The sequence below is a fragment of the Cynara cardunculus genome (genome assembly GCF_001531365.2).
Source record: "Cynara cardunculus var. scolymus isolate 2C chromosome LG 16, CcrdV1, whole genome shotgun sequence".
Lineage (NCBI taxonomy): Eukaryota > Viridiplantae > Streptophyta > Magnoliopsida > Asterales > Asteraceae > Cynara > Cynara cardunculus.
This window is the reverse complement of record NC_037543.1, coordinates 20,313,900-20,341,835: the sequence shown is the minus strand read 5'-3', so window position 1 is coordinate 20,341,835 and position 27,936 is coordinate 20,313,900. Positions and strand designations below refer to the sequence as shown.

General features: G+C 35.9%; 3 protein-coding genes across 3 annotated transcripts; 1 reads left to right on the top strand and 2 right to left on the bottom strand.

The window, feature by feature from the left end:
* Window positions 1–201: 201 nt before the first annotated feature.
* LOC112529457 (uncharacterized membrane protein YjcL-like) lies at window positions 202–5,360 on the top strand. Its single transcript, XM_025140747.1, has 6 exons — window positions 202–589; window positions 752–978; window positions 2,751–2,861; window positions 3,772–3,927; window positions 4,382–4,623; window positions 4,968–5,360. Exons 1-6 carry the CDS (start codon window positions 249–251, stop codon window positions 5,289–5,291), a joined length of 1,401 nt encoding a protein of 466 aa, XP_024996515.1. The 5' UTR covers window positions 202–248; the 3' UTR covers window positions 5,292–5,360.
* Window positions 5,361–7,391: 2,031 nt separating this feature from the next.
* Window positions 7,392–8,808, bottom strand: LOC112529415 (probable carboxylesterase 9). Its single transcript, XM_025140686.1, has one exon. The coding sequence runs from the start codon at window positions 8,418–8,420 to the stop codon at window positions 7,458–7,460; it is 963 nt and encodes a 320-aa protein (XP_024996454.1). The 5' UTR covers window positions 8,421–8,808; the 3' UTR covers window positions 7,392–7,457.
* A 2,612-nt stretch (window positions 8,809–11,420) lies between these two features.
* On the bottom strand, window positions 11,421–26,762 carry LOC112529096 (synaptotagmin-5-like). Its single transcript, XM_025140172.1, has 11 exons — window positions 26,658–26,762; window positions 24,789–24,890; window positions 23,039–23,089; window positions 21,262–21,382; window positions 20,063–20,181; window positions 19,874–19,972; window positions 17,193–17,273; window positions 17,030–17,115; window positions 16,003–16,228; window positions 14,610–14,774; window positions 11,421–11,570 (listed from the first exon to the last, which is right to left on the bottom strand). The coding sequence occupies exons 1-11, from the start codon at window positions 26,760–26,762 to the stop codon at window positions 11,421–11,423; spliced, it is 1,305 nt and encodes a 434-aa protein (XP_024995940.1).
* Between the last annotated feature and the right edge of the window lie 1,174 nt (window positions 26,763–27,936).

Sequence of the window (27,936 nt, the reverse complement as noted above, 5' to 3'; positions counted from 1 at the left end):
AAAATTCTTTATATTTGGAGTTTTGTCTTTATTTCTCTATTTTGAAATTATGGTTTTAGTCCTTGTAATTATCAATTCATTGCTATTTTGGTCCCTCAACCAAAAACGTAGTTTACTCAACGTTACTGGCGTTGACTTCCTGGTCTGATGAGTGACGCCACGGTGGTAGAAGAAATAGGGAAAAGGAGTCGTGTTGGAATCGAAAGATTTGGTGTAATCGGGGATCGGTTTCAATCGGAGTTGAGACAATGTCGTCGCAATTTCTCCTTCTTCAGCTGCCGCCATTACCGCCGAGGTTACAGCGCCGGTGTCAGTTATCTTCCTGCCAAAACAATCGCATATCGACTCGCCATGTGATGAATCCTTATAGTTCAAGACCTCGTAATTCGTCATCACAAAATCATGATTTTGATGCTTGCAAATATGAAACCCTTGCATTATCTTCGCCGTCTGTGATTCCTCCGAATAACTGCAACTTGAATCGTCGATGCGTAAAGGTTAGATCCAGTTTGAATTTTCCGCTAATCTCGTCGTCAGATCAATGGGGAAACTGGGCTGCTCTCTTCTCCATCGGCGCTATTGGTTCCTGGTAATCAATCTCTCTATCAATTTCATCTCAGAGTTTAATTTCATAGGAAAGCATCATCCAGACTCATGAGAAGACGATACTAACTTCATTATTGGATTCGTTTTCCATAACTTAGAACTGAAACTATTCCAATTAATGGATGTTAATTGTTTTATCTGTAAGGTCAGAGAATACGAAGATCGGGAACATGTTAAGTGGATCATTGGTGAGTATATTGATTGGACTTGCGGCTAGTAATTTGGGGATTATGTCTTGTGAAGCTCAAGCTTATTCGGTTGTCATGGAGTATTTGTTACCATTAGCTGTTCCTCTATTGTTGTTTAGAGCAGACCTGTTTCGTGTTGTTAGATCAACTGGGAAGCTGCTTTTGGCTTTCTTGATTGGATCAGGTAAGATTGTTCCTTCAATCAATTAGTTGCTATCTACTGCGAAAAAAGATGGAATATATAACTGAGATCAGATGGTTACATATAGACTCAAATGGGTCACATATAATGGTTTTCCATAATGGTCAATTATGATTTTGATATTTTGATAGTCACAAGACCTCATACAGCAAAAATAAGAACAATGACACTCATGATTGTAGCTCTTGTTAGATGGGTGTCAACTTCCTACCTGAAATGATTGTAATATGGCCGAGTTAATGATTTCTCTTTCATGATTGTAGCTCTTGTTAGAAATTTGCTGCAGTAAACAATAAAAATAAACAAGATTAGGATGTCATTTGGAATCTCTATCCTTAGTGATAATATTATCCTCCACTATGTGGGGTTGTGTTAAGGCTAATTTAGCCCCAAGATTTACCTAATCTATATCTATACTATATTATAAAGCATTTGATAAAAACTCTTAAAAACCATTTTTTATGCATGAAGTATTGTTTATTGATGAATATTACTTAAAATTCAAGATTACAAGTAAATTGTACACGAGTACAACTTATTAAAGCTCTATGTTTGAATTCGTGTAACTAATTGCGGATAAACATAATCAAATAGAGGATAAATATCTCATTTTAAAATCTAAAAAATCTAAAATATAATTAGGATAATTATTGAGTCTAACAGAATCATTAATTATTATCTTTATAAAAAAATATTATTAAACCTAAATTAAGTTACTTCGTTACGATAAATTAAATTATAATAAAAATTTTGAATGAAAAAAAAAACACAAATAAGAACTTTTAAATAGTTAATTTGATACTAATATTAATATATTTTTTTGCAAATTTTTTATGATATTTTCAAATTTATATTTTATTCAAAAATAAAAACATTATCGCTTTCTTAAAACCACATAAAATCGTATTATATCGACATAGATAAAAAATAAAACGAAACACTGAAATCGAAATGTGTCTCGATGCATTGCACGAGTACCCTTCTAGTCTTAGATAAAGGATACACAGCCAATCCTTTTACGTAGTGCTTTGACCCATTAAATGTATTATATGCAAGCCCAAACCAAGTAGAAAATCAAGCCCAAACTCCATGATTCTGTATTTGATAAACCAAATAGGCTAGATTTATAAAGCACTTAATATTTTATCTCCTTTCGTATGTGGGACAAGATTTCCATATTCAAGACTGCTTTAATTCTTCTAATGAATTGTACATCACCCATGGATATCTCAATCTAAATGCTGGTTATCATTTATATTCATATACTACAAAGCTAATTACAACCAAACATCATCTCTATGTCTATGGTTTTACTATAACAACAAGCAAAACAATGGGTTAAGGCATTTAAGTTCGTAGGTCCAGGATCAGGTGATGAACAGCATGATTTTTAGACCTATATTAAGAGATTCTGTTTATATGATCTTGTTGGGCTAATCACGAACCAATTCACATGTATAAGCAGGATTCTTCTATCTCTATAAGGGTTCGTTTGGAGGGAGAATAAGAGGTTCCATGTATTCCAACACTCTTTTCAAAATCATGCCTGGTCTTATTAGATTGCCAACTTTCGTAGAATAAAAATCAGTCACCAGGCTAGATTTTATATGTTGGAATGTTCCACCAGATTCATTTTAACTTCAAGTGGAAATCCACAATATTCCAAGATATTCCAAGGCGTATTTATGATGGATTTCTGCTGTTAATTTTTTTTTATTTGCTCATTCATTCCATCTATCTTTTCTTTTTTGTAGTGGCAACCACAATTGGAACAGTAGTGGCTTATTGGATGGTTCCAATGCGACCACTTGGCCAAGAAGGCTGGAAAATTGCTGCTGCTTTAATGGGTAGACATATCGGTGGAGGTAATAAATTATGAAACCTTCTCATACATAGCTTCAACCACAACATCGTAACAACTGGCTGGCCTTCATTGAATAGCTTTTTTACAACTATCAGGATTAGCATCTTTTGATTGTTTGAATGCTAGAAATCTCTCCACTTATGATCCTTATTCTCGAGCACCAAGAATATAACCTTTGAAACTAGGTTTGAGAGATGTTGGTTATTGAATGCATGGGAACTGGCAGAGATTAATCAAATTGTTAAAGAATTCTTCATATTCACACTTGCAACTAATTAGGATGTTCTGAATGTAAGAATATATGTGGAACCCCATTAGATTATTTTTGAAAAGAGCCCTTGAGGAGAGATCAGAAGTTCCAACATATATAGAGGATAAATGGTCCAATTATGGTTGATGAGGGACTCTAACACGCCCCCTCCAAATGGAGGCTAGACTTGCAGAAATTGTCCTAGGGTGTTGAGAGGGGGATAGATGACTACAAATTGCCTTAGAGTGTCGAGTCCTTAGAGTAGTAGACCTTGGCTATGATACCGTGTGAGAATATGTGGAACCTCAGATTAATCTCCAAAAGAGCCCTTGAGGAGAGAAGGGAAACTTATATATGTTGCTCCCTCTCGACACTCTAGGACATTCTAGAACAATTTGTTCCCGTCTAGCCTCCGTTGGAGGGGACGTGCTAGAAACCTGAATCTGCTTAGACTTGGACCATTTCTCTTTTATATTCGTTGGAACCTCCTTTCTCTCCTCATTGGCTCTTTCAGAGCATAACCTGGTGGGGTTCCACATATTCTCACACTGAAAATATTAGTCAATGGGAAGTTGTATGCTAATTTCTTTATGCCTTTCTCTTGGCTTGCTTTCTGCGTTGCATCTTGATCAATGAGTTTCTTGTTTCTGATACTTTGTAGCTGTCAATTATGTTGCCGTTGCTGAAGCTCTACGGGTTTCTCCTTCAGTCTTGGCTGCTGGACTAGCTGCAGATAATGTTATTTGTGCGGTATATTTTACCACATTGTTTGCACTAGCTGCTAAAATTCCACCCGAGAATTCAGCATCAACCACTGGTTCGTTATAATACTTCTTTCCACTTGCAAGCCTCTTATATATCTTGTGGACCAATCGGTTTTTTTTAGCTAGCTTGCAAAATTCTCATGCATACCGAGTTTTGTTCACCCACTCGCTGAAAATGTATATTTGGGACTTTTTCATCCATAAGGGTGCATTTGGTATCCAAATAGGACAGGACATGACAAAACAGAACTGGACAAAACAGTTGTTCAACGTTTGGTAAGACAGAACTGGACAGAACATAACAAACAAAACGCATCCTAACTGCATTAAAAAACACAGCATCTTGATTACTGAAAACGAAATTATGTCGATCATCTCTTTGTGTTTGCTTTCTATTTCATCATGTTTTTATTTTTATTTTTTGACTTCATTTTCAGCTTACCCCACCTAGTTTGCACATAGATTTACTATAAGATGTAAGCTCAAATACACCTGGAACGTTTGCAGATGTCGAAGAGGACGTGAAACCAGAATCTGGGGGAAAACTTCCGTTGATGCAGTCTGCCACTGCCCTTGCTGTATCCTTTGCCATCTGCAAAGTGGGCAGTTTTATAACAAAAAGTTATGCAATCCCCGGAGGAAGCCTTCCAGCCGTTACCGCTGTTGTTGTGGTTTTAGCAACTACGTTCCCAAAACAGTTTACTTACCTTGCACCCGCTGGTGAGGTTATGGCGGTCATTCTAATGCAGGTTAAACTTCCAACTCGTTTTCTTGTTTTCAAGTTCTAACTTTTTCGAATGCCTTTTTTTGTTCTTTCTATGCAATCTTTTTACACACCATGCACAAGCAGGGTCTTGCCGCTCTACCCACTGGGGTGGAGTGGAGGTCAGGTTTGCGTACATTTTTTCAAGAATGATTGTCCAATCCCGCATTTCTAATAGTAACAACTCTAGTACTAGCATGCCCCTGGAATCCCACCTTCCGGGGGCGTGGGACGTTGTAGGATCCACGAGATGTATCCAAAACATGTTCAAATCATACTTCTTGCCATCTAGACGATACATCACTATCATTTTTTTTTCATTTTCCTCAGGTATTTTTCGCTGTCGTTGGCGCAAGTGGGAACATACGGAATGTGATCAACACGGCACCTAGTATATTTTTGTTCGCTTTCATTCAACTAGTCGTTCATCTTGCGGTCATTCTAGGTTTAGGAAAGCTGTTTCGGTTCGACCAAAAGCTATTGCTTTTGGCATCGAATGCGAACGTCGGTGGGCCCACGACGGCCTGCGGAATGGCGACGGCCAAAGGATGGAGTTCATTGGTTATTCCTTCAATTCTTGCTGGTATTTTTGGCATTGCTATTGCTACTTTTCTGGGGATTGCATTTGGAGCTAAAGTTCTTCAGTTTATGTAAACCCAAGAGGTTTTGTTTGCAAGTACCACTTTTGCCATTGATATATGGAATGGCATGTCCTATTTTCAAGGGTATTTTAGTCCTATTTTCAAGGGTATTTTAGTCTTTTTAATTTCTCATCATTCTAAAGTCTTTTTATTTTCTCCAAAGGTCAAAAGTGTCCGGAGGTCTCAGGTTCGAATCCGAGGAGGAATAAAAATCCCCTTGTGGCCACGGAGGTTCAAATGCGGTGGCTTCAGACTACCCGTGAAGCGGGTGGTCGCCCTGGGATTAGTCGGCTCACATAACGGGTTGGATATTCAGGTTAATTAAAAAAATATATTAAAGATTTATCATTCAAGAATCAAAGATCGGTTTTTAGCTTTTCAAGAGCAAATAACCCTCGGTTTCTAGCTATCTTGCTCATATCAGTTAAAACATACAGGATGATGATGTAGACATTTTAGAAGGTCGTTTAAACTAACTCAGGTTTGTCTTATAATTTCCAATTCGAACTTACTTTATTTTGTTTTTCATTAAAATTTGCTTTCATCGCATTTGCACAAGTCTTCACAAAACTTTTTGTTGCTTTTACGGAAGCGTTTCAGACGTCTGAATCTGTCAATTTGTTCTTTCATCGACCCTGTTAATCCTTAAAATTGCGGTCAGTACATGGGACATAACATAATAGGACTGGATAAAACTCGGTGTTCCACGTTTGACACGACATGAGACATGACAAAAACTCAACGTTCACGTTTGGAGCGACATGAGACAAGGACTGGTGGGACTAGATTAGACACAAACTTGGTCCATGTGGATCAAAAGTAACACTTTGTGTCCCTGAGTTTTAAAATTACAAAATGACCATCATAGTTTTAAAAAATGTTTGTATTTGGCCCCTCCCTCTACGGCCATTAAAAAATTATGTTAAATAAGGGGTTTTGTTTTGTCATTTAATCGATTTTTTTGCCTTTTACCCAATCAAAATCCACAAGGACCAAAATAATAAAATCGATTTTGATTGGATAAAAGACAAAAAAAATCGATAAACGGACGAATATGTTTCTTATTTAACGGAAAATTTTAACAACCGTTAGAGGAAGGGATCAAATCCGAAAGTTTTTGTAAACAACGACGACCATCATAAAATTTTGAAATTGTAGGGACGAAAAGTGTTAATCTTTACGGACCACAGAGATCAAATTTGTAGTTTACTCTTCTACCAAAACACGTGGTATAAGATGAGACAAGGATGCTGATAACTAAGAAACTATCAATTTATCCTCATCCGGTATAAACCTAATATGGTGTTCGTTATACTAGTCACAACCACCCATCATCATCACCACCACCATCATCATTAACGCCACCATCAGCCATCGCCAACAACTTCCACCACCACCAGTCTATAACCAGCCAACCATATCAGTTTGTTCAATCAATTTTTGCATCTCTAACTGTAAAGACTATAGAGATGATTCAACGGATAAATCACAAAGCAATAATATACGAAACAAATTACAAATCTCGTGCCCGTCATCACATAATCGCAACTCGAAAAAAAAAAAAAAAAGTAAGTAACAAACTAGACTAAATTACATTTTCGTCCTTATGGTTTAAAATTGCGGTTTTAGTCCCTATGATTTGCAATTTATTTCTATTTTCGTCACTAAGGGGGCGTTTACCAAATGCTTACCCGGGTACGCGTTTACCAAGTAACATTACCTCACTGGATGAATATAGTAAGGACCAAAAATCTTACCCGGTAAGAGCGAGACAATGATCAAAAGTCTTACCCGGTAAGTGAGGACGACGACTCTTACCACGGTAAACTCTTAGTAGATAAATTATTGTATACTATGTCGTTTTGGTGGACTAAAATTTTACCTGACAAGTACATAATAGTGTTAAATTTTACCGGTAAGCATTTACCGGATAAATGTTTGATAAACGACCCGTAAGACTAACTACTACTTTTAACTTTTAAGTAAAATAACAATGAATTGTAAATAACAGGGATGAAAAACACAATAAAGTTTAAATCATAAAGATGAAAATAATAATAAATTATAAATCATACGTATGAAAATCACAATTTCAAAACCACAGGGGTGAAAATAGAAAATTTCAACAAACTACAAGGACTAAAAACGTAATTTACTCTAAAGAAAATCATATTCAAATTCAGACAATGAATTCCTTCACAAAATTACGAATGGCGGACGCCCGTCTTGGATCAATCATTTCAATCCCATGAAACCCTACATCATCAAATCGAGCTTCCACCATTACCCCTTGCATCACCAACAATTGCACCAGATCTTGTTGCCGATCGATCAATGGATCTCCTCCAAATCCGATAACCAAACATCTGCCCAATTTCTTCATCTTCTCCTTCACTTGTTCATCTCCTAATGGATTGCAAAATCTGTGATCTCGATCTGTTCCTTTTGGTAAAGCAAGTTCCCACAGTACATCGATCACCGGCAACGGAAAAAACACATCTGCCGCCAATTTTAGCTCCGATTTGGTTCGTTTTTTCCCTCCGATGAACGGCTGGCACAGTATGATTCCGGCGATTGTTACCGGCGATATGTCGTGATCGATAACTCGTAGAGCCGTGTTCAATACGATATTGGCGCCACATGAAGTACCGTACATGAAAACCCTAGAAAAATCTGCGTACTGTTTGATCCATGGATCCCCGTTTGGATCTGTGGCTTGTTTTTTGATCCAATTGATGGCGTCCATGGCATCGTCGTATTGACCTGGAAGCCTGGTCTCCGGTGCTAGCCGGAAGTTGACGGCGACGATGATGGCTGGGATCTCGTCGGAGAGTTTGTTCATGGCTTCATGATTTAGGGCATCCGATACACTGAAAAGTATCCAACCACCGGCGTGGAAGTAAATCACTAACGGAAGCCGTGCGATTTTGTTGTCGTTTGACGGAATTTTGGCCGGCCGGTGGATGCGTAACCATGTCTTCTTTGTGGCGTCTAGGGTGACATCTTTGCTGACCACCGTCTGGCCGGGAACGGGGTCGGCGTCTCCAGTGGCCGGAATTTGGGGGAATTGAACAAGACGGGTAAGTGTTCCATCTTCATTCTTTAAAACCTTAAGGTGTTCATATGGATCAAATTTTGACATTTTCTTTGCTATTTAGATGAAATCAAGAACATATTTTAGAGTTCTAAAGATCTAAATTTGGGTTTTTTTGGTATATAATGATTGCAAATTTGGTTCGAGAATGTTGGTTTGATTGATCCAAGTTTGTGAAGGGTTGTGCTAAATTGTTGGGAATTTGGGGAGTTTGACACCATATAAGTTTGAGCATATTTTGATCAAAAGGTTTTACCATGTCTTCAAGAAAAAAATCTAAAAAATAAATTGCATTAAATGGCTCGGAATTCGGGGGATCGTTACGTAATTGACCTTGAAATCATTTTTACAAACTAATATGTTTCGGGAAATTGACCAAAATAGCCCGTCTTCCCGATCAACTTCACTTTTTAGTCATTTTTCAATTGAATTTCCATTTTACCCGAAGTTTATGCAAATGTCTTACGCCTTTGTGTAAACTCGATCTTCATATTAAAAAAAGAGGAAAAAGATTCGTGTTAGGATTCAAATTTTTGTGTAAGAATCCTTACGTATATGAATAATTTTTTCCCTAGATGCATAAGACATATTCGTAAAGATTGGCTAAAAAATGAAAAGAGGTATGGAAATGATTAAAAAGGGAGAGATTGACAGAATTGGCTTATTTCAGTCAATTTCCCTATTTTTCGGGTCATTTGAATATAGGGGTGTTTATGGGTTGGGTTGATCGGGTTGAAGACATTTGAACAACCCAACCCAATGCTTGCGGTTTGAAAAATCTTAACCCAACCTAACCCAAACGAAAGTGCAACCCAACCCAACCCGTATAGGTTGGTCGGGTTGATACTTTGGTACATTAAAATATTCTTCTAACATTCAATATGTTATTTCTCTACTCATATTTTTTTTTCATCATCAACCATTTGATACAACTTATCTATACTTTTTACGTATATCACATTCAATTAATTTTCTCGATTTACGTATATCACATTCAGTTAATTTTCTCGATTTACGTATATATGTTCCACAGTTATTGAACATATATACGAATGAGTTATATAGAGATGTGAGTAGATTGAAAAGATGTGTATATGAATAGTGTATGTGATAGTGTAATTGTTAGATTCAAATAATAGCAACCCAATATCAACCCATTACCTACGGTTTGAAAATTTTACAACTCGATTAGACATCGGGTTGAGTTATTTTGCGTTGAGTTGATCGAGTTGGTTGAGTTTTTGATCACCCCTATTTGATTAAATCGCCTTAAATAAGTTTTTAATCAAGATGAGGACCTAATTTCTTTTTTAGCTCAATGACTTTCATGTGATCGTATATTTAGTAATGTAACCGTAAATGAGATTTTAATTAAATGTATGACCTTCTGATGAGTATGAAACCATTTTTAACAGTTCAGAAGGTCATGAATTTAATTAAAATCTTATTTAAGGTTACATATCTTAATGTTATGTCATAAAAACTTCGAATGCCATGCCTTAATGTTAAACATTTAGGTATATATAACCTTAAATGAGATTTTAATTAAATCCATGACCATCTCGTGAGTATAAAGCTATTTTTTCTTTAGCAGATAAGGTGGTGATGAATTTAATGAAAACATTTAAGGTCATTTCCCTAAATGACCTTTTACGATCTTTTCGGAAACATCTATGCCTCTATGGTAATCTAGACTTCTTTTTGTTATAAATCCCTAACCTCTTAGGAGACCAAAGATTACGATACCGTTAGACCAAAAACCCTTTGTTAATTGTAATATTATGTTGTTATATGCAAATTCATTTCTTCGTCATACGCTTTATACTCGAATTACTAATAAACGAGTTATCATGTAGTCTAAAAACGAGATTTGTTATAATCGGGTTGGATTGGATTATTGGTGAAACGAAGGAAATTGCGTACTGTGGTACTAGACTTGTGGCCAAGATGACGCTATAAGGGTAACATTGCTTTATGCCATGTTTGGTGTTTGGCCTTAGAAGGTTGTTTACTAAAAAAAGGAATTGGGTAAGTGCTTATAGTGTAAGAGATTTTTATTGAAGTAAAAGGCTATGTCTAAAATGACTATTGGAGTAAGGGGCTGTTTAACAAATACTTACTCTGGTAGGCGCTTACCAAGTCACATTACCTTATCGGATGCATATGGCAAAGACCAAGAATCGACAGTTTTACCCGGTAAGTGAGGGCGACGACTCTTACCACAGTTGGTGCTTACCGGGTAAATTGGTGCATATGATACCATTTTGGTGAACCAAAATCTTACCCGGTAAGTAAGTGATAGTGTTGAATTTTCCCGGTAAACACTTACCCGGGTAAGAGTTTGGTAAACAACCCCTAAGAGGCTTTGGCTGAAATAATAGCTTATTGAAGTTTACCATGTGTTCTGCTAGTAAACACCAAGAACAAATTGACAAAAAATTACTATTTTAACCCTCTGGTGGATCGAAGACGGTTCATTCAAAAATATTATAATTCACATTATATGTTTTTACTTTTTATAATCCCGACCAAAACCACACGGTGCAAACGATTATGATAGACAAATATAAAAATGTCACAACCGATAAGAAACATCCTAAAAACATATATGTTATAATAAGAGTATACACAAGATCAACGGTAGACCAAGAAAGAACAACATGACGAAATAAATTTCATTTATGAGGATGCATAATCTCCATCAATATTCAAACTAACAAATAGTGTATACGCCACCGACTAGAGCGTCCACATCTCACCGGTCCCAAATCTATGGGGAGGAAAATTGCAGTGTCCCTCAGAGGCAGAGGCAGGTGGATGGTGTTGGATTCGAACCCTAAATCAAATAACATAACTAAGCCTCAAGATTTACATGTCATCAATTTACTGATAAACCCCCAAATGAAACAAAAGTGAAAAAAACGCAATGAAGTTGGACTTGTCCAAGTGGTTATGATCTCCTCTGGAGGATTTAAGGTTACGAGTTCAAATCTTATACGTGAACATGGTGTGATGAACTATGTGGACAAGTGGGAAATTTTCACCAAGTCATCCCTCCACGTGTGTAGAATCATGAACGGCGTCCATGGTACTATTAATCTTGCCTTCATCTCTTTGTTTCTCTTTCTCTTCAAGCATCTTCTTCTCTTCCGCTAAGGCTGCATCTTGTTCTTCTTTGGTGAAGTGATGATACTTGACCTACATATTCAAAAAAAGTTCAAATCAATGTCTAAAAACATGCCCTTGAGGACACAACAGTCCAACCAGTTGTCACCTATTTAAGAATTTACTTGTTTAAAAAAACAAACCTTATTGTTACTAAAATGTAGAAAACCAGATGACCCATTGGCTAGAATGCCTAGCCACTGAGTCATGAGTGATCCAACTAGGTTTACAGGTGAAACAAACTCAGACACCTTCCTCATCTTTGGTGAGGTCCAACCCTTGACCTCTTTGGAAGGCGAAAGGTTCAGATATTGATAAGTCAAATGCCATTTGGTCCTTAAATCACAATTTTATGAATATACATAGACATATGCTATACATATGATATACAGGTCATATAACAATGCTCCTCTTACCTCATGAAAATTGCAACATCGTTTTCCTTGCAACTTCTAAACTAAAAACAACTTACTATTTTCCCATTGTAATCATTACCAAAAACACTAATAGTATCTATCTGAGTTATATCAAATAAGGGTAGATTGATACTTTTTTAGTTTTTGTCCCATCCTTGTGATTTGTGTTCCACACTTCCACCTATTTGGTGGAACAAGAAAATCTTTTTTGTCCCACCCAGTCCTAGTTCCAGTTCTTGTCCTTTGTCCCATATCGCACCAAAAGTGGAACAATGAGTTTTTGTTATGTCTTATGTCTCGCCAAACGTGGGACATTTAGTTTTGCCCTGTCCATTCTCATATACAAAACGCAACCATTAATGCCTAGTAATAACTGGAATTTCATGGGTTGGAGGGAGTATTCAGTCAAACTTGAGATGACATAGTACTTCTTCCATCTCATGAAAATTACAACATTACTCTTTTAGCAACTTAACTAAGAATTAGTTATTTTTGTAGTACCAAACTTAAACAAGAACTGATTATATGAATTTGAATCCAAAGAAATCCCGTGTGTTGTCACCTTCAAAGGTCATTTAGGGCAGCTAACGAATCGTCAAACACTATCTTAAACTATGTACCCGTGTTCCACTGAAATGTTGTAATTTTGATTGGAGGCACATAGTATTTTTTGGAGCTCATAAGACAAGGCTACAAATACAATATAAAAGAGAACTTGGGATCATGTGAGACTAGCCTGTTCTCGTGAGACGTGTGAGACTACCTTTTTATACTTCAAACTTCATAGTAAAACAATGTGAAGGTAACCTTCACAATGTTTTTGTTGTGAAGGTGGGATTTTTTTTAACCTTCACAATGTTTTGTTGTGAAATTTCAAGTGTAAAAATGTGGTTTCATGGGTCTCATGAAAACATGTCGGTCTCACGTGAACCCAACCCCGCAGGCTGTTTTCATGAGCCCCATGAGACCACATAAATAACAGTGAAACTTCACAGCAGAACACTGTGAAGGTAAACCTTCATAGTGTTTTTGTTGTGAATGTTTAATATTTTTTGTACCTTCCAGTGTTTTGTTGTGAAGTTTTAGTGTTATTTTGCGGTCTCCTGGTACGAGCAAGCTATAGCTTGCTGACTCTCCTAGTGGTTTGGCGGCAAGGAAAGGGGCACTAACCTATCTTCTACAGGAACTGGGGTTTAGCCATGCATTTAGACACAACCGACTGCCGGTGACTATGACCCTTGGCTTATATATCGACCTTGGCCCTATTGATGAATGAAAGAAAGGCTTCGTGATACCTATCAGGGACCGAGGCCTTGTTACTTTTAAGTTGGGGGAACCTCATAGTTTTATAATGATTCTTTCACTCCTATCCCCTTATAAGATGAGGGGATCTAGCAGTGCCTTTCCCTATCGCCTTCCTTTTGATAGTCGTAAGCTAAAGCTAGGAATTTGGAGGTTTCATGTCCCACGAGTGAGTTGCCAAGTGTCCCCTAGGAGGCCAGTGTGAAATGCTTCTCAGGTGAGGAGCATGAACGAGATAATATTGATTGAATAAGAAGAACTCAAAAGTGAAGGTCTTAAAAACTTCAAAGAATTAATGGTTGGCCATTCCAGGCAAAGGTAAGGGGAAAAACAAAGAAGGAAGGGGAAAAACAGGCTCCCCAACTCATTGCCCAGAGCCTTGACTTTCCATGTTTTTAGTCAAATGCGTGCTACACACCTTTTTGTTTGTTTCATAGCTGTTTTAGTAGGGCAAACTCCTTTCACATGGCTTACGGAGGTATTTCAAAGCCACCCGAATTGTTGCTCGAAGACTTTTTGGTTCATCATGCTATTGCTCTGGGTTTACATACAACTACGTGGATCTTAGTAAAAGGTGCGTTAGATGCTCGTGGTTCCAAGTTAATGCCAGATAAAAAAGATTTCGGTTATAGTTTTCAGTGCTATGGCCTAGGACGAGGTGGTACTTGTGATATTTCGGCTTGGGACGCATTTTATTTGGCAGTTTTTTGTTCTACCACTTCAGGTCCCAATCTTTGGTATGTCCCTTAGTTAGCTGGGCCTACCATTATAATGCTAGAGAATGCCATTAATTGCTATATGAAGTGAAATACCTAGCCTAGTTATGAACCACCAGGTTGGAGCCATGGTCTACCCAGCAGTGCTTCATATCCTCCTTGCTCTTTGTCTAAGATTGTACTAAAGGTACCAAATAAGGCAAATAAAATGAACTTATTACTATTTTTTGTTACTCTAATTTTGAGTTGGTCAGAGGGTGACAGTTTTCGGGGATCACTTTGCAGGGTCTCATGAAAATAAGCGGGTCTCACGAAAATAAGCTAGTCTCACATGAACCCAACCTTGTAAAAGAGAGCTATGGAGTATAAATAATAAATCAAACAAACTTAATATCCCACACGAAGTTGGGGGTCGAAGGAGGGTAGGATGTACACAACCATTTCTCTACCCAAGGAGTAAAAGATTGTTTCCTTAACTATGGAGCATAAACCAAACCAAACGGGTCTAGTATACCCCATGTGAAGGTGGGGTATGGGGGTGGGATAAATACAAACCTGACCTCTACCCAAAAGAGTAGAGAAAATGTTTCTGTAACTATGGGGCATGAAGGGAGGAAAAAATCAACATGTTTTCATACCTTGATTGTTATAGTTCCTCTATCCTTCTTATCTTTGACCTTGACCGTATCAAGTGAAGGTTGTAGTCTCAACTGAATTTCTTTCTCAATTTCAGGTTGAAGATCAACCAACGGTAATTTTGCTATGCCCAATCGTTGGTCGGCTCCAATATCTTCATCAAAAACCTGTTCGTATTTACACATTATATGATTAAATATGATAAAAAGGTCTTTGCATATTTAGAGCTTTTTTTCTATGAATGGTATCAAGATAGGATGGCAACAAGATGAAGATTGGTTATTTGAGCCCATTAGTTTGGAAAAAAAGATGCAACATACACATAACTTATAAGTTAGAGCATCTCCAACAACTATACTATACTTTTTTCTAAAATAGAGTATCGAAAATTAAGATCTCTAAAAAAATACACCCAACTCCAACAGCTACTCTATTTTAGGAATTCTATCATTAACTATATTATTAAAATAGTTAATACATTTAATAAAATATTATTTCTCTATCCTAAGTATGGAGTTTTAGAGATTTATCCAAATTTGGAGATTTCTACCCTCTTTCTCTTGTTTTCTCTATTTTAGCATACATTATAACATAACTGTTGTAGCAAAAATGTACGCTAATTCTCTAAAATCTATATTTTAGCATAGCTGTTGGAGATGCTCTTAATATGACTCATACATCTAATGCAAAATAACACGAATCTTGTGGAACAAAAGACAAAGGTATCATGTTAAGAGTCCCACATCCGGTAGACTTGACGTTTCTACTTCAATATATGTTGGAATTTTCCTTCTCTCCTCAAGGGCTCTTTCAGAGAGTAATTTGATGAGAACCCACATATTTTCATTTCACATGGTATTAGAGCCAAGGTCTACCTTTGAGACATCTCTGTCCGTCTAGCCTCCACTGAGGGGAGGGGGTTGTTAGAGTTCCATATTGGCTAGACCTAAACATTTCTACTTCAATATATGTTGGAACCTCCCTCTTCTTGTCTCCTCAACGGCTCTTTTGGAGCGTAATCTAAGGGGGGGGGGGGGGTCCACATATTTTCACATGGTATAAGAGTCGAGGTCTACCACCGGGGCATACATGCTCGTCTAGCCTCCGTTAGAGGGGTTGTTAGAGTTCCAAATTGGCTAGACTTGGACCTTTCTATTTCAATAGATGATAGAACCCTCCTCTCCTCAACAAATCTCTTGGAGAGTAATCTGATAGGGTTCCACATATTCTTACATATCATTATTTATCTAAGATTGTTAATGACAATTGATGTAAAGTTCGGTTAAAACTTTGCTAAAAAAAGAATGTTGCATTTATTTTGGGACACCTCAAAAAGAGAGTTGTTGCATTTATATTGGGTAAGAAAACGAACAAGGGGAAAAGTATGGATCAAACCTCGACTACGGCAAATTGGGTATCTTTGTCTTCTACACTGAGATGAAATGTTTCATTCCAAACGGGATTCAAATTGTTTTCGATGACTTGTGTTCTGAACTTTTCTAGTGGCCGAACGAATGCAACAGCATAAGGATCGGACTTTCCCATCATTTCCATATTCTTCAAATTATTTGCCTTCACAATTGTAAATGTGAGCTTCCCTTGTGGTTTAAGCTCCAGATCACTGCACAATATAGCAACAATATATCACTAAAATTAAGAGTTAACTTTCAGAATCATAGTAGTTTTGATATTGAAATTGAAATCTAAACCAAACTTCTATGAATTTGGTATTTATCTAACAAGTTCTTATGATTGTTAATTTCAAAGTTCCGAGGTGCGTTTGGTAATGTGGGACTGGACAATACAAAAACTTGTCCATGTAGGACGTCATACCGGAACACGAAAGGACCTGAGTGGACAAAAATGCATTTTTTGGTCCCACCAAACTAGGTGGAACAAAACAAGGAGATGAGACAAAATTGGTAGATTACTAAACTACCCATGTCAAATTAAAATCCTAAAACCTTCCAAAGTTCTTTCACCTACCTGTCTCATTCTCGCTAGTCCAGTCTATTCTTGCTTACCAGAATCGTCCGACCAAAATCTTGCACATTTACAAACTGTGGTGTTGTTTTTGCATTTTGCAAGAACGATGATTTTCTTTGGGGAATCTACTTAGAAGTCACCGGTTCGAGTCCTGTAAGGCTACAAGGCTATGGTTGTTCACCGTCCCTGGGATCAGTCGAGGTGCGTGCAAGCAAACCCAGATGCCCATGGTTAACAAAAAAAAAAAGAATGGTGAGTTGTTCACAACAAAAACCCAAATATGATAGTTTGAAAAAAACCGCTCGTAATTTTTTAGAATGTTTTTGTTTATAATGTGATTTAAGTTCAAACCCATTTGCTAGTTATCACTCTGTAGTTATTACGAAAAAGAAGATTAATAGCACATATGATACCAAATTAACATCATCGTTGTTACCTCGTATCGACAGGTGTACCACCAAGGGGAACAACGATCCTATGCGGCCATTGAAGCATATCGGTAATAATTGAGGTTACAGTATCCTACACAAATCAACAAGCATATTAGTTAGGATGCTTAAATCATTCTAAATTTTTTCTTTCATTGTAAGAAAACTTACTTCAATCATATCTGATAGTCCAGGAATGGCTGTTAAACTTCCGCCAATGGCCTTGACCGTATAATCGAATCTCGGCTTTGGCTGATACCAAAATACGGTAATTTCATATTAATTGACCAAAAACAAACATACATGTTGCATGAAAATCAACGTACTTTGATATGATTCCTATTTCGTATAACATACTCTCTAAACCTTTTATTTTGGTATCTCATGTGACATCTGAACATGTAGATACCTGATTTACATATGGGATTGCATGAAAACGCACTTAGATCTGATTCCTATTTAGTATAAAATACTTTCTAAACCTTCATTTTGGTGTGCCAGATGTGACATCTCAAACATGTAGATACCTGTTTTACGTATGAGATTGCATAAAAATGCGCCATACTTAGGTCTGATTCCTATTTTATGTCACACATCTAGGTCTAAATGTTTGAGATATCATATCTGAAGTATCAAAATGAATGTTCTGAAATTACGTTGCATTTAATAGGAATCAGACCAACATACATTATAACTTCATGTAATTTGGCATTTTACCCAAAAACAACCTATTTCCTTTTCATATCGTCTTATTTAGCTTTATGTTGCAAATAGACCATCGTTTTCCTAAAAGTGCAAACAAAAAAACAACAGGCCGTTTACTTTTCCACATTGTTCATGATGGCTCAATCTTACTAACAATAGTGTTACTCTTAACATTTTCACAAGAATGGTGGTTAGTTTGCAATCAAAAGCCAAATACGATGTTTAATAAAGTCAATCACTCCATATAGAAATGTCCGACCATCATCATGACTACAATTAATAGAATTTATTTTTCTCGATCACCACAAAATTCGATGTTCCAGCCTTCGAGGGTCATAAAGGTTCGAATGTGATAAGAATTGTGTGCCAAAGGGTCATTGACCAAGCAGTAGCTCGCCTAGCCTCCCTGGAGCCCTAGAGGGCAGAGGGCGAAGGAGGTTCAAGCCTCACCAAAAGTGAGGAGTGTGTGAGAGCATTTGCCGTATATAAATATTAAGAAGAAGAACTGTGAATATAAGGCCCCTCCTTGAAAATACAATATTTCAAGATCAAACAATCTATCCTCTCTAGGGGTGTGTTTGGTACGCTAGACAGGACAATAATGTGATCATTGTTCCATGTTTGGCATGACTTTTATATAGAACAGATGTGTTACACCCCCGCAGCATGGAATAAAGTGGAACAAACATATATTTTACCAATATAAACTCAAAATAAAACATAGTTCTTTTCTAAAACATCAAATACACCTCTCTCTTTATATTTTATTCATTCTTTATTGTATTTTATGCTCTTTAAACTTTCATGTTACTATTCTCAATATATTATTTTTATACAATTTTTATATTTTGATTAATTTATGTAATTTATTAAAAGGCAAAATGCACGTAATAACAACCTAATTTTACTTTTTTTTTAATATGTCATTGTACTTTCAAATATTTCTTATTACAATAATGTATTTTCAAAATATTTTTTTATTAGGACATCGTAAAAATTTATCCATTATAGCAATGAGTAACCTTTTGAATTAAGTTTACTCATTATACCAGGTTTCTTTACCACCTCATCGTCCACGTAGGTTGCCTACATGTACGATAGTGCTGACATGACATTTATATTATAGCATTGTACTTCCAAAATTATTTTATTATAACATCACCAAATTCTATTACAACATTGTACTTTTAATTTTAATCTTTTTATCATTTAAACATTGTAAATTTAATCAAATGTGTTTAACAAAAATTATAATATCAGAAATTAAACATGTTTACAAAAGATTACTATTTCACAAATAAAAATTATAATATCATAAATTAAACATGTATACAATTCAGACATCATTTTTTATGAATATTTTTTATTCATGAAATAGTGATCTTTTTGTAAACATATTTAATTTATGATATTATAATTTTTAGTAAACATATTTGCTTAAATTTACTATGTTTAAATGATAAAAATATTAAAATTAAAAGTATAATGCTATAATAGAAATTGATGATGTTATAATGAAGTAATTTTGAAAGTACAATGTTATAATATGAAATGTCATGTCAGCAATATCGTACATGTGGACGGCCTACATGGACGATGAGGTGGCAAAGAAACGTGGTATAATGAATAAATTTAATTTAAAAGGTTACCTGATGCTATAACGGGTAAATTTTTGAAAGTACGATGCCATAATAAAAAATATTTTGAAAGTACATTGCTGTAATAAGAAAACTGAAAGTACATTGTTGTAAGAAGAAAAACTGAAAGTACAATGCTATAATAAGAAAATTTGTAAAAGTAGGTTGCTAATTCGCGCATTTTCCCTTTAATAATAATATAGAAAAGATATAAAATAAAAATTGAAAACTACATAAACTTTTATTTTGGTATTATTTTTATAGTCTTGACAAAAACTTTATAATGATATATTTTGTTATAGAAGATATTTATTTTATCATAACTTAATAAATTAACCAAAATATATAAAATATGTAAGCAACTCATTTAGGGTAAATTGGTCATTTTATTTAATCTGTCTTGTCCAATTCCATCTTACGAGACTTTGGACAACTGTGTTGTCATGTCTAGACACCAAATGCACCCCAGTATGGATTACCACAAGTAAACTGAAAGATGCGTAGATGTACCTCAGAGAGTAAAGCCACAACAACGGCGGAAATGCAAGGAATTTCCTCACAAAGTTGGAAAATAACTCGGATAATAGTAAAAACTTGAAGATCCTTCAACTGTAGGCAATATAAGAACAAAAAACAAGATGACCTTCAATTAGCAAATTGATTTCACACTATCATAATCATTGAATCAAATGTGCCCACCTGAATAGGTAACGAAGCAACACCTGTGTCGACTCCTAAAACAATATCTGGATTTCCACCCCATCGGAAATCCATATCCATTGTTATTTGACCTTCCTTAAGGCTTTGAATGCGGATGCCTGCACATATCAAGTAACTTGAAACCTGTTGAACACGGGACTAATTTGAGGGATATAGAACTGTATTAGGCATCAACTGAATGTTTACAACCACCCACTGCCTTTATTTATACTACCTAAAGCATGTATCAATGCATTAGACACTTGTACCATAGTTTACTCTATTTGACTTATTTACTAAAATACCCCGGTCTTCAGGTATAACAAAAACCTAAATTATGTGTGAAAATCATATTTGGTTTAAAGCATATCCAACATCATTCATTAGCCCTCATTTGCACCAATGATATTACGGGGTTAGTTAGAAGCAGAGGCAGACACATAATTTTTTTCAAATGGTGGCATAATTTGTCTATAAAAAAATATTTTTTTTTCATAATATTAGTATAGATTTGTTGGTTGGTTTCTTGTCCTTATATAGAAGAGATCCATGTTTAAGTCATGTCTACACATATTTTTAAAAGCACAAAAGGTATATAAAACCAAATTTAAGCTAAAAAACAACAAATTTGACAACAATTAGGGATTTGAACCCAAGACTTTTGTACAAAGGCATGAGCGTTTACCATCTCAGCCATTAAAGTCTTGTGCTAACATTTCAGTTTGAAAAACTATATGGTGGCACCCAACATAACAATACGTCGACACCCTTCAGATTCGTTATTTTTTTCCATATCTGATGAAACCATGAAGTGGTGGTCCATGCCACCGTATCATTTCATGTAGGTCCCCCCTTGTTTAGAAGAATAACCTTCTAACAGGGTTTTTAAAATGCATAACACCTCTACCAAATAGAAGAAAGCCTCGTTATAACTCAAGAATAATGGTGATTTTAGTGTCATCATATATTTTGTTATAACTGAGATCAATTTAAAATACCACCCTCACATAGAATGAATACTCACTTCATCCTAAAATAAGTGTTTACATTTCTATTTTAGTTTGTCCAAAATAAGTGTCCGCTTTCAGAAGTAAGTGTCAATTATACCCTTAATTATGAGATGGAGATATTCATTACTCCCTCTGTCGTAAAATTGACATCTATTTTTGGACGGAGGCAGTAATACCGATAAATAATACCTTCAATCTTTGGCGCTACATTTCCGAGAGACAGTTTGCTGAACTTTAAAGCCGAAATTCCCGATGGACGGTATTCTTCCAATATGGGTTCCACAGATTCTTTAATTATTATACTAGTGGCCTGCAAATGTAACATGTGACATAAGTACACAACTATACTCAGTCAAGAAGACCATAACCTCATAACCCAATATGCGACAAAATAGCCCCGTGAGGCTGTGACTTCGGGAGAAGGGGCACCTCCTCAGAACGGGGTCGAGGAGGGGCTCATGTCTGATTAGCTAGTTGGTTACATTTATTCATAGCCAGGGGCGGACCTATGTATATCCGAGCGGGCTCCAGTGCACCATGCTCAACTTATTTTCGCAAGTAAGATTTCTTTTGAGGCATGAATGCTACACCTGCTAAACTTTGAGGGGTGCTCCGGGATATTAGAAAATATAACAAACATCAACCAAAAAACAGAAAAAAGTACCTAGAAATGAACTAGAAAACGGTAAAGTCTCTTGAAATCAACCAAAAAAACAAAAAAGTCCCTAGAAATCAACCAAAAAACTTAAAAATCCCTCAAAATCAACCAAAAAACTTTAAAATTCCTTCAAAATGGTGGAATTCAGCTAAAAACACATTGGGCGACCTTACGGGTCTTTGATCTACCTTAAAGATGCATCCGCTTGGCAAAAATCCTGGGTCCAGCACTGAATATAGCACCAAGTCAGTGACTAAAGGAGCCTGCGGTGTGCCTAATAGACAAATCTACGTACCACTATAGACAACAGAAAATTTTCAACCAGCAACATGGATGGACCTATGAAGCCAAGGGGTATGCACCAAAAGTTTTGCAAACTTTTGTAGCGGAAATTTATGGTGTTATTGCAGTTTTGAGTTGAAAATTTTACGCACCATGTTATGCCATCTTTGGTCCTTTACACCACTGCTGATGGGGTTAGTAAGCCTCTCCACTCTTAGTGGGTCAGCATCTCGGTCAACAACAGTTCTTGGTCAGAAGGTGTTGGTAAACAACATTATCTCTTACCCAGTAAGCACAATTTACTTGGTAATAAGTTATAAGCACTTAGCAAAATACTCCAGAAAAGACATTTTCGACGAAATTGACTAATGATTCTTAAACAAAACGTACTCTTCAACAGAACAGACGAATTCACTCGTTAAGAATGCAAGCTTATGGTATTACATCAGCAGCATTCAGCTATAAACCTAAATCAACTGGAAAAATGTGTGCTTCCATGTTAATCCACATACTACTTTACAGGGACGTTAAGGGGAAAACCCCAAAAAAATGAAAAACCGAGGAACACGAACACCCTGGTAACCATTCATGTGGACGGTATGCACATGTCCATACAAGAATTGAAGTTGTTTCTTGGTTTTTATGCACGTGTGCATACCGGATAAATTGCTTACAAAGTACTTATATGCACATGTCCATACAAGAATTGAAGTTGTTTCTTGGTTTTTATGCACGAGTGCATACCGGATAAATTGCTTACAAAGTACTTGTACAGGAAGATGATGGTTGAAAAACATGATTGATGCGTGAGGGCTTCAATCATAGTGTTTCTTCAACAAAGTGGTTATGGAGATCCATAATATATCAAGAAATGGTATTTTTGAAATAAACAGGTTGAATGGAAAAGTTAAGTAAAAACACAAGGTGCAAAAGCAGAGAAAGCTAACGAACAGAATGGCGCTATGTGAAAGAAAGAACCAATAACAAAAAAAATAGGTAATGAGTAAGAAAGGTAGAAAATATTACTTCTGCAACATATGGCCACAGTTTGCTCAGTTGTTTGTTCAGCCATTTCGCCTGAAATATTCAGTTATGAAGGTGAGACGAATGCAACACTTTAGAATTCTACAATGTGGTATTATGGTGACAAAATTCATGAAATGATCTCTTAGGTAGAGAATAGAGATGCACAAAAAATATCAAAAATACCAATCCCCAAGCCCAGCCCAGCCCAAAAAAGCCCAGGTCTAGCAAGCCCGAGCCCAGTCCTAACCCTTAAAGTCCGATCAGGCCAATTTTTTTAAAGGCCCAGTTAAAGCCCAACTTCTTATTTGCTTATCAAAACGAGCATTGAAAACCTAGGCTCTGTGCATCTCTACTCTTTGGTGATTCAATATTGTATGCTTCCCTTGGGCTTCTGGGTAATAATTTAGTTTAAATGCTGAGTGAGATAATGAGTTCTTCTGCATAACTTGATAAAGGCAAGCATTTTAGTTTACCATAAATAAAATTTAACCTCGAGAAGCCGAAGTTTGAAAATCGCTAAGCAAGAACTTGGAAAAATCTTTTCAAAATTGAGTATCATATAATTCATATCATGCATGAAGTCACCCAACCAAGTGAACGTATAAAGGTGTTTAACTAGTATTTAAACATGCCTCAAATGCGTTCTAAATCTAATGTATGAAGTAATTATTCTGAGCTTGCAGCTTGATGTCGTGTTAATGTGTTTCGAGTGTTTGGCAAAAACCGATTACGATTATGATTTTCTAATTATTTAGGATCAATATAATCAGATTTGGAGAAGCAGGTTAGGAGTTGCTCTAAAAACAGATTATTGAGATATATGTAATATTATTGAACTATTGCAAAAGGGTTTTTTAACTAGCAACCCTCAAGCTGCCCCACACCATCCCACTCCTAGATCATCATGTGAGAGGCAAAATTCACGTACAAAGTGGCCCACTAGGTGGTTTGCTTAAAAGTCCAGAGCCAACAAGGATTTTACCGAGTACTTAGGCTGTAATAATCCCTTTCCAAATAGTACAAAACCGGGTCGGGTCGGATTAGAAGCAGAGTATGAGAACCAAGAACTGGATTGTATAGTACCGGTTGAGTAACGGCTCGGTACCGCTTTAGAACCAGATTGGGACTTGGGCTTGGTTTGAGTTAGTGACTCAAACCTAATTTCTTACCTAAACGCCGTCATTTCATTAAAGTAAAAAGAGATCCAGTTGGGACTAGACAGGTAACCGATTCTTTTGTTATATTACAACATTCTGCTCCTTGGTTGGTACAGTTCCGGCTAGGTTGACCGGTTCTACGGTTCCGTTCCGAATTTTGTACACTCCGAACACACATCCAAACACCACAATATATACAAGGGAATTTTCTGGACCAATACCATCAATAAGTGTTAATGTTGACTCACAAGTAGGTATGTGTAACTTCAAAATTTTCCAAAAAATAAAATGTTGCAATCCTCTTGAGAAATTGTTACAATTTTGATTCAAGAGAGGGAGTATACAAATAGAAACGCATTGTAAAACTTTTATTTGATGGCCAATATAGATATGTAGTTACCAAAGGGTCATTGGCACAACGGTATCTGGGCTATCGGTAAATCCTAGTGTCCCAGGAGATCAAGGTTCAAATCTCACAAAAAATAGGAGTGTGTGTTAGTATTTGCCTTATATAAATATTATATATACTTCAAACACATCTATCTATATACCTATATTATATATATATATATATGTATATATGAAGCTCTAACCTGCTCATAAACAGGGAACGATATCCATTGAGGAAAGTCATCACCACAAAGTTTCTTTAGATCTTCTCTATCAAGCGATCCAAGGAGCTTTATGTCCGCTGCCTGAGGAAAAAGTAAAGTATCTCAATAAAGCTGAAACATTTTTTTTTCTCACAATGAAGATAGTTTGGTGCTGCAAAATCAAGATAAATGCTCCAAAGCTCCAAAAGTAAACCAAACCAAACAAGTCCGGTATATCCCACCCGGAAGTGGGGTCCACAAAGGGTGAGATGTAAACAGACTTGACCTATACCCCAAAGAGTAGAGCGGACGCTTCTGCGAAGACCCCCGTCTTGTAGTAGTGATATTATGTAAAAGGAATTTGTGTAAATTTCCCAAATTGTAGTGTGGCACATAACACCTTGAATTCTCGGATAGTGAAGCAACAACATCCTCAACATATAAAGGCTAGATCTTGGGGCTCCTCCCTATATATCGTCAGTTTTACTCTCCTATGCGGATTTTCCTAGTTGTTATCTTTAGTGTCCCATGGGATTAACCGAGGTGCGTGCAAGTTGATCTGGACACCCACGGTTATCCAAAAAATCCTCAACATGTTCGGGTATTTTCTTGTATCGGCTTAGGCATGAGTAAAGGATCCGGTAAGACACATGAGCAAGACTTCTTGATCCTCCATCCGGTAATTTTCCTTAAATTGTTCTATAAGTTACTGAAATATCATTCATTACCTTCGACTTGGTAACAAATACTACCAAGAGAAGCATTTGTTTTAAATGCATAACAACATCTATATTAATTATCTATACTATCTTATAAAGCATTTAGGTTTTTATTCTTAAAAAATCTAATATTCTAAGGATACAAGTTATAAAACATTAAGTACACATTATTAATACATACAAAAGCTTTCTTTTCTAAAATATTCCTACTTTGCGATTTTCTAATTGTTAAATTAGACTTTTGAGAAACCTCTACTGCCCCTCCCACACGGTCAGTCAACCAAATAAACAACAAAATATTTGAGATTTTTAGAAACCTCATCTCACAACTGATCCATTTCGAAAAAACAAAAACTCCTAAAAGATAAATTTAAAACAATTTATTTTTCGGTTTACAATTATATTTTACATTCTGCTACACCGCACAGGTAAACTTTAGTGAATTTGTAACATAATAAGTTCAATCTCAAACATCTATTTCTATCTTTGAATTAAGTTACAAATTTTTACATTGTACCAAATCTTATCACTCAAAAGTCCATGTTGATAAAAGAACAGAAAACACCAATTAATTTATAGCCTTAATAAACCATATTTGTATACTAAACTTCAAGCCTAACACCATCTATGATCACCACATCAACTAATCCACACAAGTCTTCTATCCTCGAATGATATACTTCTTCGGTTCCATTTACATACATTTGCATGTAGTTTACCGGAAGTGTTCGACTTGTCTAAAATACCCTTCAACATTGACAAAATGGGAAGAATCTTTTAGACCAAATTCAACACCATTAGTAATATGTAACAATGACAAATGGACAAATATACAATTTAATCTTGAGAATTTGCTAAAAGGAAACATAGCAATGAAAACGTGAAATCCCAAATCAGAAATTCTCATCTTCATGGTAATGGAAGGAGTATTAATTTGATTATAATTGCTTGAATCCAGACCTAAATAACTACAACCATGTTGCCCCTTTGTATAAACCCTAACATCACTAGATCCATATAAAACAAATCAATTCTGAACACAAATCTCTAATGAACCAATTTCACATAAAATCAACGTAAAAAACAACCAAATTGTTCATCAGATCAAATGACTATAACAAAATAATAATTATACCAATACATCCATTACCTTTGCAGCACGATTTCTGCTTCGACGCCTCATCATATAACGCCAACTCGCCATGATTGAAATCCCAAATAAAGCTCCCATAAACATACCAGAAATCAATCCCATCGTTGATCGAACTCAAATCCCCTGTAACCACAAATCAATCTCAGAAACCAGAGCAAATCAAAATTTCGACTCAATGACCAGAACAAGTGGTTACCGATTATCCGTTTCAAATTATCAAAACCCCCCACTATGTGTGTATCCAGTTTATATCTGTTTTTCTCCCTCCAAATCTCGATCGGCTTCGTTGTTTCTTGGCATTCTCCTTCAATAAGTACCGATGTTGTTGCAGATGAAGAATATTGTCGAAATGAGGTAGCGTACAGCGTATCGTGGATGCTTAGCTCATACTATTTGTGATGAAATTCAAATTATGATGAATGATTGAGAGAAGGAGGTGCGCATGTTCATCTGGATTCAAATCAAAGTTTTGCTTGCATGAAATTTCGTAGATGATGACAAAAGTGTGCTTTGTTACGACGTGACATTGTCATGATATAATAAGATAGGAAATTCTTATGCGAGTAAATTACAAATTTAGTCCCTGTAGTTTGTCTAAAATAACATATTTTATCTTTGTAATTTTGAAATTACAAGACGACTTGTCGTTTGCAAAAATGTCTCGATTTGGTCCCTTTCTATAAGAGATGTTAAAATTTTCCGTTAAATGAGGAACATTTTTATTCTTTTATCCAATCAAAAACCACATAGACCAAAATAATAAAACCGATTTTAATTGGATAGAAGATAAATGCGTTTAATGGGAGTTTTAACAGTCGTTAGAAGAAGGGATCAAAAGTGTTATTTTTTATAAACCACACGTACCAAATTTGTAGCTTACTCTATTTATGCACTCTTTTATTTTAGTTTGTCTCGGTATAAATGTCCATTTTTAAAGATAATCTATCTCTATTATTAAAGGTAATATTGTCATTTAATTAACTAAGGAATTGTTTGTTTACCTCTTAATAGTTTCATTAAGAGGCAGTCTCTGAATCGCTAAGAGATAAATCATGTTTGACAAAAAAAAGTCTGTCTCTTAATGATTCTAAAACCCTCTGAATGATTTTGTATCTTGCTTCTTCCTTAACCATTCAGCCCTCTAATTTCATTCTGAATAATTATCAAACAATTATATTTCAATTTGTACTATATTATAATAATTTCTTAATCATTCTGAATAATTACCAAACAATTATATTTCATTTTGCACTATATTATAAGAGTTTCTTAATCA

Excerpts from the sequence above, each read along its gene's own strand:
- LOC112529096 (XM_025140172.1), bottom strand. The coding sequence starts at position 26,762 with ATGGGATTGATTTCTGGTATGTTTATGGGAGCTTTATTTGGGATTTCA. Across the intron at positions 23,090-24,788 it reads CGTTCCCTGTTTATGAGCAG|GCGAAATGGCTGAACAAACA; the intron begins GTTAGAGCTTCA and ends TGAATATTTCAG. Across the intron at positions 14,775-16,002 it reads CCCAATTTGCCGTAGTCGAG|GTTTTTGATGAAGATATTGG; the intron begins GTTTGATCCATA and ends AAATACGAACAG.
- LOC112529457 (XM_025140747.1), top strand. The coding sequence starts at position 249 with ATGTCGTCGCAATTTCTCCTTCTTCAGCTGCCGCCATTACCGCCGAGG. Across the intron at positions 3,928-4,381 it reads GAATTCAGCATCAACCACTG|ATGTCGAAGAGGACGTGAAA; the intron begins GTTCGTTATAAT and ends GAACGTTTGCAG. Across the intron at positions 4,624-4,967 it reads TGGCGGTCATTCTAATGCAG|GTATTTTTCGCTGTCGTTGG; the intron begins GTTAAACTTCCA and ends CATTTTCCTCAG.
- LOC112529415 (XM_025140686.1), bottom strand. The coding sequence starts at position 8,420 with ATGTCAAAATTTGATCCATATGAACACCTTAAGGTTTTAAAGAATGAA.